This window comes from Cheilinus undulatus, linkage group 1 (assembly GCF_018320785.1).
Source record: "Cheilinus undulatus linkage group 1, ASM1832078v1, whole genome shotgun sequence".
Taxonomy (NCBI): Eukaryota; Metazoa; Chordata; class Actinopteri; order Labriformes; family Labridae; genus Cheilinus; species Cheilinus undulatus.
Window position 1 is genome coordinate 50,506,485 of NC_054865.1, and position 18,300 is coordinate 50,524,784.

Here is an 18,300-nt window from a genome sequence, read left to right on the forward strand (position 1 = left end):
TATTTCATAGCGTGGTGAATGTGCAGGTCCATGAGAGCGTTTTGGAGTTGTTGGATTGTGTATTTGATGAATTTGATGGGAGCTTTGCAAGATGGATTCACCAGTGAAAAACAAGGACATGGGCGTAAAGTAACTTGGAGACAAAATAAAAGAAAGATGAAATAAAAAATGTTGCAGAAATAGCAGAAGGCAGCAGTGAAGTAGTGAAAAGTGTAAAACATGAGTTCCTATTGGTGCTGAATCACAATTGTTGAGGGCTCATTCTCTGGGATTTTCAGGAGCCCGACTAATTCTGTGGGTCTACGGCATTATAGATTGGGATAGATCTCACTGGTAATGCGTAAAAATGTCCTGAGTTTTGAAAGAAAATATAAATACTAATAAAATAATATGTTAATCAGAACAAAATATTGATTTAATTTTTCTTTATTTTGAAGACTGGCCTCCAGAGACTCTGTCAAGACGAAATCTGGCCCTTTTGCAAATGTACTTGATGACCCCGGTTTATAGAAATGCTGCTGATGACTACTGATCATGTATCAAGCTGTGGGTCGTCCCATTTGGAAAGTTTCACCAAACTTCCGATGGGAAAAAGAGTTTAAAAGGCAAAAATGCAACAGTACAATGAGCCCAGCATGGGTAGTTTAATTATACATCAGGAGCTAACACACAGAACATCAGTAACCTTAAATCTAGAACAGCACTGAAACTGTATGGGAATTCTTTTGCTGAATGTGAATAATTGCGGCATTCAGGGGCCTGCTGTTACTGCATTTTGGTGTGTTAGTAAATGTCCCTGAACACAGACAACTCTTGAGGTATTCAACAATGGAGAAAAGTGGTCCACAATTCGGACCAAACGATCCACAGGTGTGTAAATATCCTTAGAGTACATTAGTAGCTGAAAACAGTTCAAGATTCTAAACCAAATCAGAGATTTTGAGTGGAAGCTGTCTGTCCAGATGAGAGGAATAGTTTGAGTTCTTGCATGTGTTTTTTTTTTTTTTTTTTTCATCTGGAAGCTAAGATGAAGTAAGATGAGGTACTGCTGGTGCATTTTCCAGAGTAAAACTGCAGCGATAAATAAACATAGTGTTTTTTTTAGTGATGCAGGGCAGGGAGGATGGTTCCAATGCAGGGTCCAAAGCCCACCCTGTAGCCATCTCCTTGACAGTAACCTGGAAAAAGAAAGTAAGATCATATCAGCTGTTTTATGTATACATTAAATAGATATACTACATATTTTAGGGTTTAGTCTAACCTGTTATGGTAACTTCATCTCCATCCTTTAAAAAGGTTCTGGTCTCTCCTCCTAGATCAATGTTTTTTGATCCCCTCCATGACAGCTCCAGCATGGAGCCAAAGCTCTCTGGATCCTTTAGGGATACAGTTCAATATCAGTACAGCTCTAAACACCACGAAAGTACAGCACAGTCATTTTAGACACCTGATCACATTAATCCAATAACTGGGAATATTTAGATAATGGTTATAATCTGACACACCGATGTGGATGTTTTCTGTTAAAGCCTTATTTGCATGATTCTGTCATTTGTCTGATTTCTTTCCAGGAGTATGTGACCTAAAACTCAAACTTCCTGTTGTTTAAAAACTCAGATGGTGGCAGTGATGCAGCAAGAAGGATGTTCTCTTACCTTAGTTCTCTTATAAAAATATATAAATATATCTCAAAAAATCTATATATTGCCTTGGCTTGAATATGATTTTACCATAGATAGTCATGGTTGTCCTGTCATTTTTCCAACAGAAACAGTATAGGCATGGCTTTGCATGCAGACACTCACAGGTCCACTAATAGTACCAGATGCCAGCAGGTCTCCAGGCCTGACGTTGCAGCCGTTAACAGTGTGATGGGCCAGCTGCTGCTTCATGGTCCAGTACATGTACTAGAGAGAGACAGAGAGAGAAAGAGAGAGAAAAAAATTTTTTGTTAAGAGCATGAAGGAAGTTAGCATTAACAGCCCCAGAGCTAAACTGAAAAATACTAGATTTCTGATACCAAGGGGTATCATCCATCCATCCATCCATCCATCCATCCACGACAGTGTTAATTTCATCGACTTAAACTATGACTAAAACTATTTGTTGACAGCCTTTTTATCCATGACAAAAACTACACTAAGACTAACAAAAATAGATCTGTGATGACTAAAACTGACAAAAACTATTTTTTGTTTTCTTCAAGATGACTAAAACTAGATTAAAATGTAATTTAGTTTTCATCAGACATTCAAAATCCATGATATTTCTCTACTGTGGGTAAATCTGTCAAAAAACAATGTAGCTGAATCTGTACTGCCTCTCGGCTTTAGAAAACAGGGACCCAAGGTTTGGCAGAGTGCAGAGAATACACTACCATGGTTTGGTACCAGATTTGGACTAAAAGTAAAGACTAAAATGTGAGGACTTTTTATGGACTAAAACTGGACCTTAATATTTTTGAGTTTTTATCGACTAAAACTAAATAGGACAGAAATGACTACAATGTGACTAAAACTAAAACGCATTTCATTTAAAGACTAAAACTAAGACTTAAATTAAAAATAGCTGCCAAAATTAACACTGATCCACGATGTCTCTGCGATGACTGCAGTATCTCTAAGCGTGGCTCAGCCAAAGCATGCAATAATCTTCCAACCAATATCAAACTTTGCACAGACTTCTACATTTTCTCTTGAGAGGTGAAAAGGTGGATTTTAAGGAATCAGTCTTGTCATCATTAATCTTCTAAATCACTGTTCTATAACTATGAAGAATATCGTATTCGGATTTTAATTTATGTAATTTGATCTTTTTTACTTGAAATGTATTGTGGCTGAATGAATGCAGATGTGTGTGTGTGTATGCTTGTGTGATTATGATTGATTGATTCTGTATTTTATTGTCACTGTTTACCTGCCCGGGACTACAGATGGAAATTAGCTAGCAAGCTAAATCTGGTACAAAGCATCTTTTCTCTTTTGAGACTAATGTAATTTTGTACATTGTCCCTGACACAAATAAACTAAATACAACTAAAATAAAAGTAAAAATACTCCTCAGCATATCAGCTGGGCTCTTAAAGGTTTGATTACTGTGAAAGACTACTCCTGAGCCTACTGTAGGTTTTGTTGTGGTTTGTTTGCTTGGACGCTACCATTCTACAAGATCAATGTAACAGCTAAGCTACTGGAAAGCTGCTGGATTCAGAAAACAATCTTACACAGTGACCATTATAGCAGACAAAAAAGGTGGCTTAGTCTGACCTCGGCATGACGTAAACCTGTGCACAACCTGACACTGTTACATAAAGTGGTCTCCCACTGTTTTGTCGGGACCTGGGCCAAACAGTGGGAGATCAATTTTATCAGCCCAAGTCTTGTTTATTTAAGAAAAATGGCTGAAATCCATGTGAGTAGAGCAGAGGTTTTTAAATTTTTTTCGCCCAAGACAACCCAAGGTTAAGACAACATCTCAAAGCACACCATATTCAAATCGATACAAAATACTCTTATATTTTATCTTAATACAAAAGACTCTTTAAATAAAGTTATAGTCAAGGTGGCCTATAAGGGGAGATAAAAGGGAGAGCTTTCTGAGGCCCAGCCAACTGGGGGATCATCATGATAGCAAAATTAGACAAAAAAGTGGCAAAACAAGGTCAGAAATGGGTGAAAATTGGTTAAAAAAAAGTGGCCAAACACTGGATTAAAATTGGCAAGAAGTTGTTGAAAGTGTCAAAATAGTGGCAAAAATAGGTTACAAGTGGCCTAAAATGGTTAAATGTTGTAAAAAAGTGGTAAAAATTGGTTAAAAGTGATATTAAAATGGCAAAATTGGGCAAAATAGTGGTCAAACAAAGGCAAAAAGAAAGTGAAAATTGACATAAAGGTGGAATCAATGGGTTGAAAGTGTCAAAAAGATGGCAAAATGGATCACAAGTGGCAGAAATGTGGCAAAAAGGGTTAAAGTTGCATAAGGTGGTAAAAAAGGGTTACAAGTGGTAAAGAAGGAGTAAAAAATGGCCAAACATTGGCAAAACTGGCAGAAAAGTGGCAAAAAGGTTGAAAAAATTGGTTAAATGTGCCAAAAGTAAAAAAAAAAGTGGCAAAAATTGGTCAAAAGTAGTGAAAAGCAGAGGCAAAAAAGCAGCAAAATGGTTTAAGCTGTCAGAAGAACCAACCCAATCAACCCAAAATTAGCTTGCCATGCTTTTCAGCTCTAAATGAGGTAACTGTTAGCCAGGATGCTAGCACCAATGCTACTTATCCAACTCACATACACTGATATCATCAATAAATCACAACTGGGGAGGGCCCATAGTCATAGTTTTTCCAGCTAGATCTGTGGGCAGGCCTGGTTACAGTAGGCTACTTGCCATGAAGTCGTAGTTGTAACGTATGGTTGTACACGTTCCCTAGGCACACCTAGACTTGTCTCAAGGCACACTAGTGTGCCCTGCCACACCATTTGAGAACCACAGGAATAGAGGCTCACAGGCATGTTAAAGGAATGGGAGATGACACGGTTCGGTTTGATTCAGTGTTTAATCAGTTTAATCGATTACCATAAAGGTTTATAACAGTGGTTCTCAACTGGTCCTGCCTCAGGACCCACCAGTCTCTCTTATGACAGATTGCAACCCAAGTTCCCAAAAAATTTTCAACAATGCATTTTAGTTAATTGAATATGTTGCAGTTTGAAGCATGATTGGACTGAAACACTTAATATGAAAAAGAAAAGGGACTCTCTCCAAAATAGTTAAAGAAAATGAGACAAATAAAGAACTTAGTGATATAATACAGTTAACTATTAAAGCATATAAAGGCACTACTAATTCGATTATTTCCAAATTTTATCAAGGGATCACAAACGGTAGAGGACATACCACAAATTATATAAAAACAAGATGGGAGAAAGAATTAAATTAATCAATTACAAGTCAACAGTGGGAAAATATGTGTGAAACTATATTCACAACCTCCTGTTCTATGTACTGGCGTGAGTTCGGTTGGAAAAACCATGTCCGCTATTTTATTACTCCTAAATTACAGAGATATCGCAGAGCTGAGACATGTAAATGTTGGAGAAACTGTGGATGTGATGAGGCAGACCACCTGCATATTTTCTGGAGATGCACCAGGGTACAACTGTTTTGGAAAGGTATTTGGACAGTTATGCTACAGATTCTTGGACAGTTGTTTCCCTTGAATTTTACATCATTTTATTTAGGTGACGTACCTGAAGAAATAAAAGGATCTGATAGATACTTGTGGAAAATATTTACAGTAGCAGCAAAAAAGGCCATAACCCGTAAATGGTTACAGATAGATCCCCCCACAACAGACAATTGGATCGATATTATTAAGGAAATTCATGAGTTGGAAAGGCTTACTCTCTTATTGAGATTGAAAAAAGACTTATACATTAAAAGATGGGCTAAATGGAAACTATACTTGGAAGAATAAATAGCATCCCTGGTGGTCTGCCTTAGACACTTGTATTGTTATAATGCATGTACCGCTCCCTTAATATAAACTCTGATTATTTACAGCTGAATGTGTTAAATCCTCATTAGACTTGTATTGAAATCTGTATTTTGATTTTATGTCTGGCAATGTCTTATTATGTTTTGGTGTTGTTATTGATGTTATGTTTTTGTTTGAAAAACAATAAAATATAAGTATAAAAAAAAGAAAAAGAAAAGGGACAAAACATATTTTATACCCTCTTTCCCCATCATTATGTGCCAATTGTCACCAATTTTCCAAAGAACTTGCGAAATTACTTCATTATCATGGGGAAAAGTAGCCATTTATCACAAGAAGAGGAGATAAATTAGTTGAAATATTGATCAAACATTTAAATTTACCCAATTCACAGTAAAACAAGGTAAAATAAAAGATATTGATGCATGTCCAATAAGGACTTCAGGACTTTTGCCACCTTTTTTTTTCAGACACCTAGTCATGACCCACTGAAAACTGCTTCCTGACCCTCTTTTGAGACTGGACCCACCAGTTGAGAACCACTGGTTTATAATATATTTGTACTATTTCACATGGTTTTGTTGTTCTAAAAATATCTAGCATTTTTCTTTCTTAACAGATTGTCTCATAAATGCTAAGACTGAAGATTTACCTTGAAGTTTGACCTGGTGATGGTTGCTGCCTCTTCCATGTCTTGCCCTATAAAAGCAAAAGGAGACATGTTACTCATATTTAAATACTGTACACCTCACTGCAATAGTTCTGCCAGACAATACTGAGTCAAAGTAAAGTTCAAGTTATAAAATGTACAGTTGCAATGTGTAATGAGTACTTCCTCAGAGGCACACTGATACACATCCACTGAATGTATTTTACATCTATCTGGGCAACACCCTTTAGATGGTGTTTAGGAGGGGCAGAACCTTTTGAAATAAACCTCAGAGGGTGGTTGAAACAAAGATCTGCCCATTGTTCCATCAAACATAGTTCTTTGCTATCACCTCTTTCTTAAATAATACTGATTGGTCCGGCCACACTCTGACCAGGAATAAACATTTCATCTTGAAACTTTGCAAAATTTATCTGCCTGATGACAGACATGAAATCTGGACAATCCATCAGCTTTGCAATGTTAACAATGAACTTTACAAGTGGCATTATTAACTATACAACCAAAACAAATTTAGAATAACTGTTGTGTAGAAAGGCAGGGAGAGATCAGGCTTTTACTTTGAAAACCACACAGGAAGTGTTACCATACTTTTCATTCAGGCTAAGGACAGGTAGGATGCATACAGGTAAAGTAAATCTGCTTTGGTGGAGGTTGATTTACAGCTCTTTATAATTCTTAAAGAATTAAAACATTTAGTGTGTATTCTATACATACATTCTGTGTTATAATGCTAATGGATAACATCTGTGCAAATTAAGTCTGAACATGCCTTGAGTTTGTGTGAAGTAAGAGTAGCTGATTATTATTACAGCTTCACAAATACACCGCAACAAACTTCCAGTCCATAATGTGTGATTGAATTTGGTACCAGTACCTTTCAGAGACACAAACAGATTGATGCTGAAGGTGTAAGCGTCCTGGTGTCGTAGGTAAGCGAGTGGCTCTGGATCCTGCAGAATGAAGAAAGAAAACAACTGTAAAGGAAAGAGCAGGGCCATGGTGAGCACTACAAGCCTATACAAACAATTGAAAATGCCTGGCAAAAGCAGATGGCAATACATTAAAGGCATATCGATATTAAGCTTCTCGAATCTTTACACAAAGAGTTACACATGGGCCAAGACATTTGTTAAAGTCCCTTCATTAAATGTAGGTGTGTTCTGGGTATAAACTACTTTAAAACAATCAGAATGCTTTATCCTATTTCTTTTAAAAGCCTGCCTGCGGGCCAATCAAAACCTGATGTGGGCCAGGCAACCAAGACCACCCGAAAAAGTGAGTCTTGGTTCATTTTGATTTGGACAGATTGGTGTGCCATCCACAAACGCAAGTTAAAGCTGTATCGTGCAAAGAAGAAGCCTTATGTGAACAAGATCCAGAAACACCACCGTCTACTCTGGGCCAATGCTCATTTAAAATGGACTGAAGCAAAATGGAAAACTGTTATATGGTCAGCTGAATCAAAATTAGAAATTATTTTTTTGGAACCATGGGCACTGTGTCCTGTGGACTAGAAAAGAGAGGGACCATCTAGCTTGTTATCAGTGCAAAGTCCTAAAGCCTGCATCTCTGATGGTATGGGGTTGCATTATGGCGTGGCCGGCTTAAACATCTGGAAGGACACTTTAAGCTTCTTTCAGGGAAGTCCTTGCATACTTCAGCAAGACAATGCTAAACTACATACTGCCTCCATCACAACAGCATGGCTTCACAGCAGAAGAGTCCAAGTGCTGAACCGGCATGCCTGCAGTCCTGAACTTTCAGGGAGTAAAATGAAAACATAGGTCTGAAACTGAGTTTATCTACTTGGAATTCAAATGGTCAAAGCTGTTCCTGTTGTACTGACCTGGACAGGGTTGGCTTCTGCAAACGGTAGCAGCGCTTCCATCGGGACAACCCACGGTGAGATGGTGGTTCCAAAGTTCTTTCCCAGAAAAGGACCCAGAGGAACGTACTCCCAAGACTGGATGTCCCTGGCTGAGAAAGACACCAAATATAACTACAAAGGTAGGTAGCATATTGTTCTATTATGATCAGTATTACAAGGATGCATCTAATTAAGCTCAGTTAAACAACCTCAAGTCTTAACTCTAATTCTACAACCTTTTTTTGATGGAGAAGGCTATGTTTTGGTATAAGCAGTCAAATGTTATAAAACACTGGTTGCCATCAAGCCAGGTCTTGTAATTCTGGAGCTCTGTGATAGATCACGCTGTCAAGGATATTTGGGTTTGTTTATTACATTTTACAGACATTTTTTTTACTGTAAGATCAGAAAGTACATCTACAGGTTACCTATTATGTTGCAGGGAAACAATATATTCATTCATGTTTTTATTATATAATGTGTTCTGGATCAGCTCTTACCACTCCAATCATTCATTAGCACCATGCCAAATATGTGTTCATGGGCCTTATTGATGGGTATGGGCTCCCCAAGGCGATTTCCTCCACCGACAAAGAAGGCCTAGTTAAAGAAAAAAGAAAGTTAGCAATTAAAAATGGCACAGTTGTGCTTTTCTGTTTAGAAAATATCCCTTACAAGGGGGTGTTTTCATTTAACAGAATCCTCAGTTGAGGACAAGAGTAAAACAGCAGAGCTGGGCTGTCTTAGTATTCAGAGGGTTATAATGTTGAAGATCAGTTGAAACTGTCCTTATTAGAGATGTGAATCTTTAGGTTTCACATGATTCAATTCAGATTCTAGGGAACACAATCCAATCCAGAATCGATTTTCGTTTCAGACTGGTTCCGTATCACACCCTTTATTTCTTATAAAGAACTGATTCTTTCAGCATCCACTCCAGTCTGCTGTGCAGTAAGGAGTCGTAAATTATCATGTATCAAATATCAGCAGTGGCTTTGCTGTGTTCAAATGGTCTGCTGGTGAAAATGCACTAAGGATATAACAAAGTATGTAAAAATTAAATGAGTATTGGAAATTTGAGAATTGTTAGAAATAATTGTTTAACAATTAAAGGAAATTTTGAATTGAGTTAGAATAAGAGACTGTAATACTAGGGATTCTGTGGGAAGCTTAAGTCAACAAAAGGCAGCAGGTACAGGAAACCCAGGCCTTCAGTCGTGCAAATCACACAGCACTGCAGACAGTACTGTGATTAGATTAAGACTGCACTCACCATCTCCAGCTCAATGTCCAACTGCTTAGAAGGGCCAAACACTGGAGGCTGTGCTGAGAGACAAAATGAAAATACTGCTGTAAGAGGTTCAGGTTCATAAAGCTGCTGGGTGTCATGGGTAATATTACATTTGAACTAAGGTTAAATGAAGAGGTAGGGATTCATTTTTTAATAAGATTGGTAAGACGGTGGAGTGAAAGCTGTGTCATTTTATATGTTACACATACACCTGTGAAAGTCAAGCTGAGGTAAGTCAGAGAGAGAAGGCTTTCTGGGCTTTTTGAAGGAAAGCCCCTTGAAATGCAGCATCTCATTTTGAAGCTTTAGAAAAGATTTTGAAAAAACAAAAGGCAACAATGAGTTATATAAAGATGATAAAGATTGTATTACTAAAATTTGAGTGTACATATCTGAACATATACAGTCATGCTTATAGGTTTTAGTCTTCGGGGGGTGGCCAGAGCAAGGCTAAACACACGTGTGTTGCTTGGCAACCAGTGTCAAGCTGGACGTCATCTTTTTTGTCTGGGCCTTTTCACCCCTGGTAATATACCCAGAGACTGCCAGCAGCTTTTGGGCCCTAGAGACATTCGCAGCAAAACCAGCTAACTTGCCATCTCCACCCCTTACTCTGCCCTGAAGATGTGGACTTAGTTATTTCTACCTTCCCTGTTAATATGCAAGGACATCAAGAACATAACCGGGGTTGTGTCAATCCTTCTTCCAGCCCCATGGTGCCCTCAGTTGGCTTATTTACCACATCTAAAACTTCACTTCAGCCTCAGTTTTTGGCCAAAACATGCCTGAAAGTTCTGCACAGTGCTGTTTTTATACATACATGTTCATATACTCACATACATGTAAATATACATTTACATACACATACATACATACACTCATTGGTTTGTTGTTTTGTTTATGTATGTAATTTGTAAATGTGTTTTTTTCTGAGGTTGCTGCAGTGATTATTGACTATTGTTTTGTCTGTGTTGTGGTTTTAAAGGAGAGCCGGGTCAGAACAGAGGAGAGCAAAAACTTCTACCACTGTTTTTATTGTTTGACACGTCTGTGAACCGACTCTCTGTTAAAGACGGCATGAATCGATTGATCAACTATTTATAAAATTGCTGATCCTGAGCTTGTGCCAACTCAACTGTTGTGGGAAGGAAATTTGCATTATGTAAATAATGCAATGAAAGAAATAAAGGATTCAGATAACAGAAGCCAAACCCATTCAAAGTAGGAGCTTACTCTGGTCTGGTCTCATCTGGCCTGAGGGGCGGCGTATGGGGGTTCCAGAAACAACAACTGATGACGCTCGACCATGGTATCCAACTGGAAGCCTTAACCTGGAAAACAACAAATCCAGTTTAGCAAAACAGTGACAACAGAGAGGGCCCATTTTGAATTTGATGGCAGCAACACATCTGAAAATAGACAGGGCAATAACAGGCTGGAGAAGAAAGTGGTGCTAATAAAAAACAGCTGGAGGGGAATTTAACAACTAATTAGGTCCATTTGCAATAAGTCAGTAGCATGACTGGGTATAAAATAAGCATTTTAGACAGACAGAATCTCACAGAAGACTCCCAGAGGTTCACCATCTGCAAAAAAACTGTTCTAAAAACTGTGGAACAATTTCAGAAAAATGTTCCCCAATATAAAATTGTAAAGATGTTGAATATTCCACCATTTAAAATTAATTTCATGAATAATTCAGAGAATCTCTGTGTGCAAGGCCAAGGCTGAAGGTCAATACTGGATGCTGGTGATCTTGGGGCACCCTTAAAACAGGCATGATTCTGTACTGGAAATCACTGCATGGGCTCAGGAATACTTCCAGAAATCATTGTCTGTCAACACAATTAGCCTAACCATCCACAAATACAAGTTAAAGTCGTATCATGTAAAGAGGAAGCCATATTTGAACATGATCCAGTAATAATGCAGTCTTCTCTGGGCCAAAGCTCATTTAAAATGGATTGAAAATGGAAAACTCTTCTGTGGTCAGATGAATGGAAATTTGAAATTATTTTTGGAAACCATGGACACCATGGCCTGCAGACCAAAGAGGAGAGGGACCATCTAGCTTGTTATCAGTGCACAGTTTAACCTCTAATAGTATGGAGTTGTATTAGTGCCTATGGTGTGGGCAGCTTTCACATCTGAAAAAGCTGTATCAGTGCTGAAAAGTATATAAAGGTTTTAGATTAACATGTGCTCCCATTCTGGCTACATCTCTTTCAGGGAAGGCCTTGACTATTTCAGCAAGACGATGCTAAATCCCATACCACATCCATCATAACAGCATGGCTTCACAGTAGAAGAATCTGTGTGCTGAATTGGCCTTCCCGCAGTCCAGACCTTTCACCAGTTGAAAACATTTTGAGCATCATCATTTCAACTTCTGATATGTAGCCCATGTTTTATTGTGAATAAAATGTTGCTTTATAAGATTTGACAATCATCGCATTCTGTTTTTACTGACATTTTTTTACAGAACCCCAACTTATTGGAATTGGGGTTGTACTTCAACAGCTCTTGGATATACTATGTGGTCTGTTTTAATAAAGGGACAGAAATGAAAAAAAAAAAATGTTTCAGATTCATTGATTAATCAAAGAATTAGGGGCAGATCTGACATTCCCGGGTGCTTGTCATCTCCCTCTTTCCTTGTTCCTTGCCCATCTCAATGCGAGAGACAGAGAGGATCGCTGCAGGATACTAAAATAGGAATCAGTGTAATTAGCTGACTTTATCACTGATAATTGCTCACATCTTTTACTGTAAGGACACATTGTGAAGAGGTGGACTTATTACAATGACTCATTGTGTTGTCACTGTGAGCACAGATTCAGAACTGACCATCTGATATAGTCTTTCAGACATAGACGGACCACAGACAGTGGACCAGCTAAGCTCTTTCCATATTTATGTACTCCAGACACCAAAATGTATGAGCAAAAATAATAATACTCTCCCTTGATGTGTACTCCTAAACTCAATACCTCTCAGAGCTGATTTGTATATACACTTGGCAAAAATTGAACGTTTACCAATTTGGCATCAGAGCGTTCTCCTTCCCCCGGAACATGATGCCAACGTTGGTGGCGTGATCTCTGGAGGAGTAGAAGTCGGTGTAATCACCTGTGAAAAACAGGAAGAAGACAGATGAAATATTGCCATCCAGTGCTAGCGAACAACATAACCTTTTTTTTTTAAAGTCAGTAAGCAAGACAAAATGTCACGTGCTATCAAATAGTGTCCTGTGGTGCAACTCCAGTTAGTTATGAGAGTGTTGTTATCTATTAGATCCATCTACAGCTTCATGTGTTGGATGGAGACTTACCAATGTCTGCAGGAAGGTGCATGGTGGCTGCACTTTGAGGAACAAATGCTCTGCAAAGAAAGAGAAGGATGAAAAACTGAGGAAACTGACCAGTCTGAAAGGTAGGGAGCACATTACTGCCAAAGATTAAATAATGAATGAAAGCTGAGCACTGATGAACAAATTAATTTGAAATTCTCCAAAAATTATTGGATGAAAAGTTAAGATATGGTCTAAAGGTTACCATTGTGAGATAAAAGTCAAATTATGATATATGAAATTTAAATGAATAAATCAACAGTCTAGGCAGTTAGAAAAAAAGAAAAGAAGTTAATGACATTTAACATCCAAGATTTGATGGATGTTAGCAAAAAAAAAAACATCATTATGAAAAAAGGGAAAAAAAGGAATTAAACATCTAAATTATAAGATGGTAAGACGGAGTATTGCACAAAGTATTTAGACCCCCTTTACGTTTTAAAATTTTGTTTAGTTGCAGCCTGAATCTTTGAATTCATTTTTCCCTCATTAATCTACACTCAGTACACCGGATTTTGAAGCTTTTGAAAATTCATTAGAAAGAAAAACACCTGGATTGTGGGATTTTTTTTTGCAATTCTTCTTTGCAAATCCTCTTGCGCTCAGCAGTTTTAATTTTTGTCAACTAAAACTATGGTTAAAAATAATTGTTGATAGCCTTTTTCCATGAGATAGCACTAGACTAAGACTAGCCAAAAAATAAATCTTTGCTGACTAAAACAAGACTAAAATTTAATTTAGTTTTCCTCAGACATTCAGAGTCCATGAAATTTCTCCACTGAGGTAAATCTGTCAAAATACAATGCATCTCTCTTCTGTCACTCAGCTGTAGAAAACAGGGTCCCCAAGTTTGGCAGGTTGCACAGAACACACTACCATGATGACTTGGTACCACATTTAAACAAAAGAAGAAATGCTTGGACTAAATCTAAAACTAAATGTGAGGGCTTTTTATGGACAAAAACTAGACTGAAATGATTTTGAGTTTTCGTTGACTAAAACTGGACCAAAACTATAAAGGGTAGAAATGACTAAAATGTGACTAAAACCGACAGGCATTAATCTTAAAGCAAAGACTGAGACTAAAATTAAAAATAGCAGTCGAAATTAACACAAGTTCAGCCTCTCATGAGATGTGGAATAGGGTTGAAATCAGGGCTCTGGCTGGGCCACTCTAGGACATTCACAGAGTTGTCCCTGAGCCACTCCTGTGTTGTCTTGGCTGTGTGCTTAGGGTCATTGTCATGTTGGAGGGTAAGCCTTCAGCCCAGTCTGAGGTCCTGAACAAGTTTTCATTAGGGATGTCTCTGTACTTTGCTCCATTCAGCTTTCCCTCAACGCTGTCCAGTCTCGCTGTCCCTGCTGCTGAAAAACACTCCCACAGCATGATGCTGCCACCACCATGCTTCACTGTTGGGAGGGTATCAGGCAGGTGATGAGTGGTGCTTGGTTTCCTCCTGACATAACGTTTAGAATTGAGGCCAAACAGTTCAAGCTTGGTTTAATCAGACCAGAGAATCTTGTTTCTCACAGTCTGAGTGAACTGTCCCATGATTTCCTTACATCTTGCACCTGTCAGCATCGACGTACTCTTTACAAATCTACCTTTGACGGAGGATGGCGTTATCTCTCAGTGTGCTCTCATTGGCTGACAGCAGCACCTGCAGGGTCCTCCTGGTCTCCCTCCAGGCTTCATAGCCCAGAGCCATAAATGCATTGAGAGTGGTCTGTAGATAAACAATATCAGATGTTAAATCAAATCAAACACTTTTATGCACTGACATATTTGTAGGATGCAAATCACGGCAATTTTGGAAAAATCTGATTGCCTCAGCCTTACAGAAGTTACTGTGTAATATTGGAATTTGCGGAAAAATGTACCAGTTTCACTAGGAGCACATGAAAACCAGGTAATATAAATCTGCATATTCCTACAAATGAAGGTTAGTCATTCAGATAATAAATCTTTCTGTTGACGTGTTATTCCATGTACTATAAGGACTTGGGTCAATGTATATTTCACTTTACTGTGCTTTTTGTTGCTTTCATCCAATTCAGTCAAAACTGTACAAAACCCAAAAACAGAGGCAGGAACCTAAACATGACCTCTGTTAGCCGTAACAACCCAACCATCCATGAAGCGCTCTGAAAAATTAATTTCCACTTTCCAGATTTTTTTTTAAATATTTGTCACACTTAAATGTCATCATACATTTTTTATATAAGACAAAGAAAACAGATGTAAAATGCAGTTTTTCAATGATTAGTTTATTTACAAGGGGAAAATGCCATCCAACCTACCAGGCCCTATTTGAAAAAGTCATTGCCCCCTCTTGTTAAATCATGAATGACCCAATTGACCAAATTTTTTTTTGGAAAGCTGATTTTAATTTCACTAGTCACACCCAGGACTGATTACTTTCAGTGCTGTTAAATCCAGAAATCCCTTAAACAGAACCTGAAATAGAAGTGTGATAAATATACAAAAAAAAAAGAAAGAAAAAGAAGCAAGTGATGGATACATTTTTACAGCCCTGTATATGCATACCTGCTCAAAGACATCCTGATGTCTGGACATCACCGGTCCTTGAAACAAGGACTTCACCACACTGAGGTCTAGGATCTGGTCTCCAATGGCAACCCCGATACCATGTTTAGGCTGAAGGAATTCAAACACATGACATAAACATCATGATATGTGAGAAAAAAATCAAAAATATGAATTTAAAGATTTTAAATAGCATTATTGAACTTTAAAAAGATTCATCCATCCAGGCAACAGCACCCTTCATCCTTTAAACAGGAGCAGATTCCTTTCAAACAGCAAATATCTGATGTTTGAAAGAGTCCTACGTTTATTGATAAGTCAATGAACTCTAACATTCCTGGTACTGACATGCTTCCTGAGTGACCGACTCACATCAGACAGCCTGAACTAAAACTAAAAATAAGTAACACTGATGACAAACTGCACTAATGAAGGATGTAAGTAAACAGTTTCCAGAATAGTTTATTTTTACTCATGGACCAAACACCTTTAGATTTGATTGTGTAAGTAATGATCAAACGTTTTTAATGTCTCTCAAAGACTCCACTGTGCAATCTGCAAACCCTGTAGGAAATAAAAAAGTTAGACTTACATTATCAGCTGTAGAGAATATGCCATATGGAAGATTCTGGAAGGAGAAATCCGAAGCTGAGTCTACTTTTATGAACGACATTTTCTCTTCAGCAGCTGTAGTCCACTTTAATTGAACAGAGAGACTGAGCAGCAGCAGAGAGAGCTTCCAGATGTTCAACCTTGGGGAACCCCGCCCCCTTTCTGAACAGCCAATAGCACGCAGGCTGTAGTATCCACCCTCCTCCTCACCACTAGAAGTTAATGCAAAACAGATCTGTGAATGACTAAGCAAATAGTTAAAGTTAGTTTGTCGGACGGAGGATTTTAAATAAAAATTCTCATAGTAAACGCATAATGCATGTATGACAGAAGAAAATAGAGAGATGAACACAGAATAGAAAGAATAGTGCGGCTGAAAGTAGTTTGATATTGAAAAGGTTGTTATAAATAAGATAATAAAAAACGAAAGAAAATGAACACAGGGAGCATGTGCAGCTGAGCAAACCCCCTTTAATTTAAACTTACATAATAAGGAGGAAAAGGAGAATTTGGAGCAGACATTTTCATTGAAGAAATCAGCTGCAGAGTCAAATGCTTCAGGGTGATAAAGCCAAGTGGTAACAAAGAATATCACCAAATATCATCAAAAAGTTTTTTTCCCAGTGGTTTACTTAAGATAGTTCCATTTCCATATATTCTGGATTCATCTCATACAAAGTAAAACACTTCGACTTTTTTGTTCCAATCTTGCTGTTTACAGCTCACAAAAATCATTAAAAAAAACCACTGTTTCAAAAAATTAAAATATTCAGGAAAAGTCCAATTTTCAAAGGTTTCCTCAGCCTTCATTCTCTCGGTCAGGTTCAGTACACAGAACCACCATCATGGGGAAGACTGACGACTTGACAGATGTCTAGAAGACAATCACTGACACCCTCCACAAGGAGGGTAAGCCACAGACGGTCACTGCTGAAAGGGTAGGCTGTTCTCAGAAGCTGAGTCAAAGCATATTCATAGAAAGTTGTCTAGAAGTGTGGTAGGAAAAAGAAGTATAAGCTTGGCCTTCAGAGGATTGTCAGTTGTCACTGTCAGATTCAAAAACTTTGGAGAGCTTCACAAAGAGCTGACTGAGGCTGGAGTCAGTGGATCAAGAGACACCAAGGCACTGAATCGAATGTGCTTGAAGTCCAGGGTTTTCATTTTCCGCAGTCAGTGATGGTTTGGGGTGTCATGTCAGCTGCTGCTGTTGGTCCACTGGTCTTTAGCAAGTCCAGAGTCAATGCTGTCAGCCATCTACCAAGAGAAATTAGAGACCTTCGTGCTTCCATCGGCTGAGAAGCTTTCTGGAGATTGTTTTCTTTTCCAGTTAGACTTGGCACCTGCCCACAGTGAAGCCAAGACTACCAGAAACTGGTTTGATGACCATGGTGTTACTGTGTTTGACTGACCAGCCAACTAGGCTGACCTGAACCCTATAGAGAGTCCCTGGTGAAATGTATAAAAGAGGATGAGAGACGCCAGGCTTAACAATCCAGATGAGCTGAAGGATACCTGGGCTTCATAACACCCCAGCAGGACCACAGACTGATTGGCTCCATGCCACATCACATAGATTCAGTAATTTGGGCAAAAATAGCTCCAATCAATCACTGAGTGCTGTAAGCGGTATTCATCAAGGTTAAAACAAAAAAAGGCTTAAAATATATTTCACTATGTATGGGATGCATCAAGAATATGTGGGAGTTTCACTTCTTGAATTAAATCACAGGGGAATAAATGAACTTTATCATGCTATTCTAATTTTTTTGAGATGCATCTGCATTACAATTTTTTTAAAGAGGAATATGCATTATTTACAAACTGTTATTGAGGAATTTTGTTCTTAAAACTCACCCAGCAACATCTAAGAACACTGCAGAGCACTCTTATGCACATTTGAGTGCTAATACTACAGTAAAATGATTGGTTTTGCTCTTATGAGGACTAAGATATGCTAAACTAATTTCCCTTCATGGGACAATAAAGAGATTCTGATTCTTACTCTGATAAACTAAGAAAAACAGTAAAATACTTAATTTTAATTTCGTTTTACTTTCTCTTTATCATCAAAACTTTTATACTATTAAATAACTTGCACAAAACAATACAACTTTTAAATTAGCCGTGCAATTTTTTTTCTATAAAACAAAACGTATCTAAAACGTAAAAACAAAAAAAAAAAAACTACAAACCTACCCTCACCCACAATTCTCTCACGTTTAATGACGCTAAAGTCTACCTCAGTACGCACACCAACAAGAAGAGAAGGAAACATGGAAAACGGTTAAACTAAGGTTTGAAAGTCTGTACATCAAACTAACCACCATTAAACAGCCCAAACTCCCTCATCAGGTCTTCTTCTTTCCAACTTACCTCGAAGGCAGCATAGCGAGTGGCCGTTGCTAGGGTGACTGTCGCTATGGAGAGCTGCAGCTTCTTTTTTTAACGGTAGAAAGTTTGTAAGCGAATTT

General features: G+C 38.1%; 1 protein-coding gene across 1 annotated transcript; it reads right to left on the bottom strand.

Moving 5' to 3' along the window:
- Positions 1–410: 410 nt before the first annotated feature.
- Positions 411–18,282, bottom strand: fah (fumarylacetoacetate hydrolase (fumarylacetoacetase)). Its single transcript, XM_041807594.1, has 15 exons — positions 18,203–18,282; positions 15,810–16,041; positions 15,218–15,328; positions 14,275–14,396; positions 12,652–12,701; positions 12,359–12,449; positions 10,554–10,651; positions 9,303–9,355; positions 8,530–8,629; positions 8,009–8,139; positions 7,037–7,112; positions 6,142–6,188; positions 1,806–1,907; positions 1,262–1,376; positions 411–1,178 (listed from the first exon to the last, which is right to left on the bottom strand). Exons 1-15 carry the CDS (start codon positions 18,214–18,216, stop codon positions 1,102–1,104), a joined length of 1,419 nt encoding a protein of 472 aa, XP_041663528.1. The 5' UTR covers positions 18,217–18,282; the 3' UTR covers positions 411–1,101.
- Between the last annotated feature and the right edge of the window lie 18 nt (positions 18,283–18,300).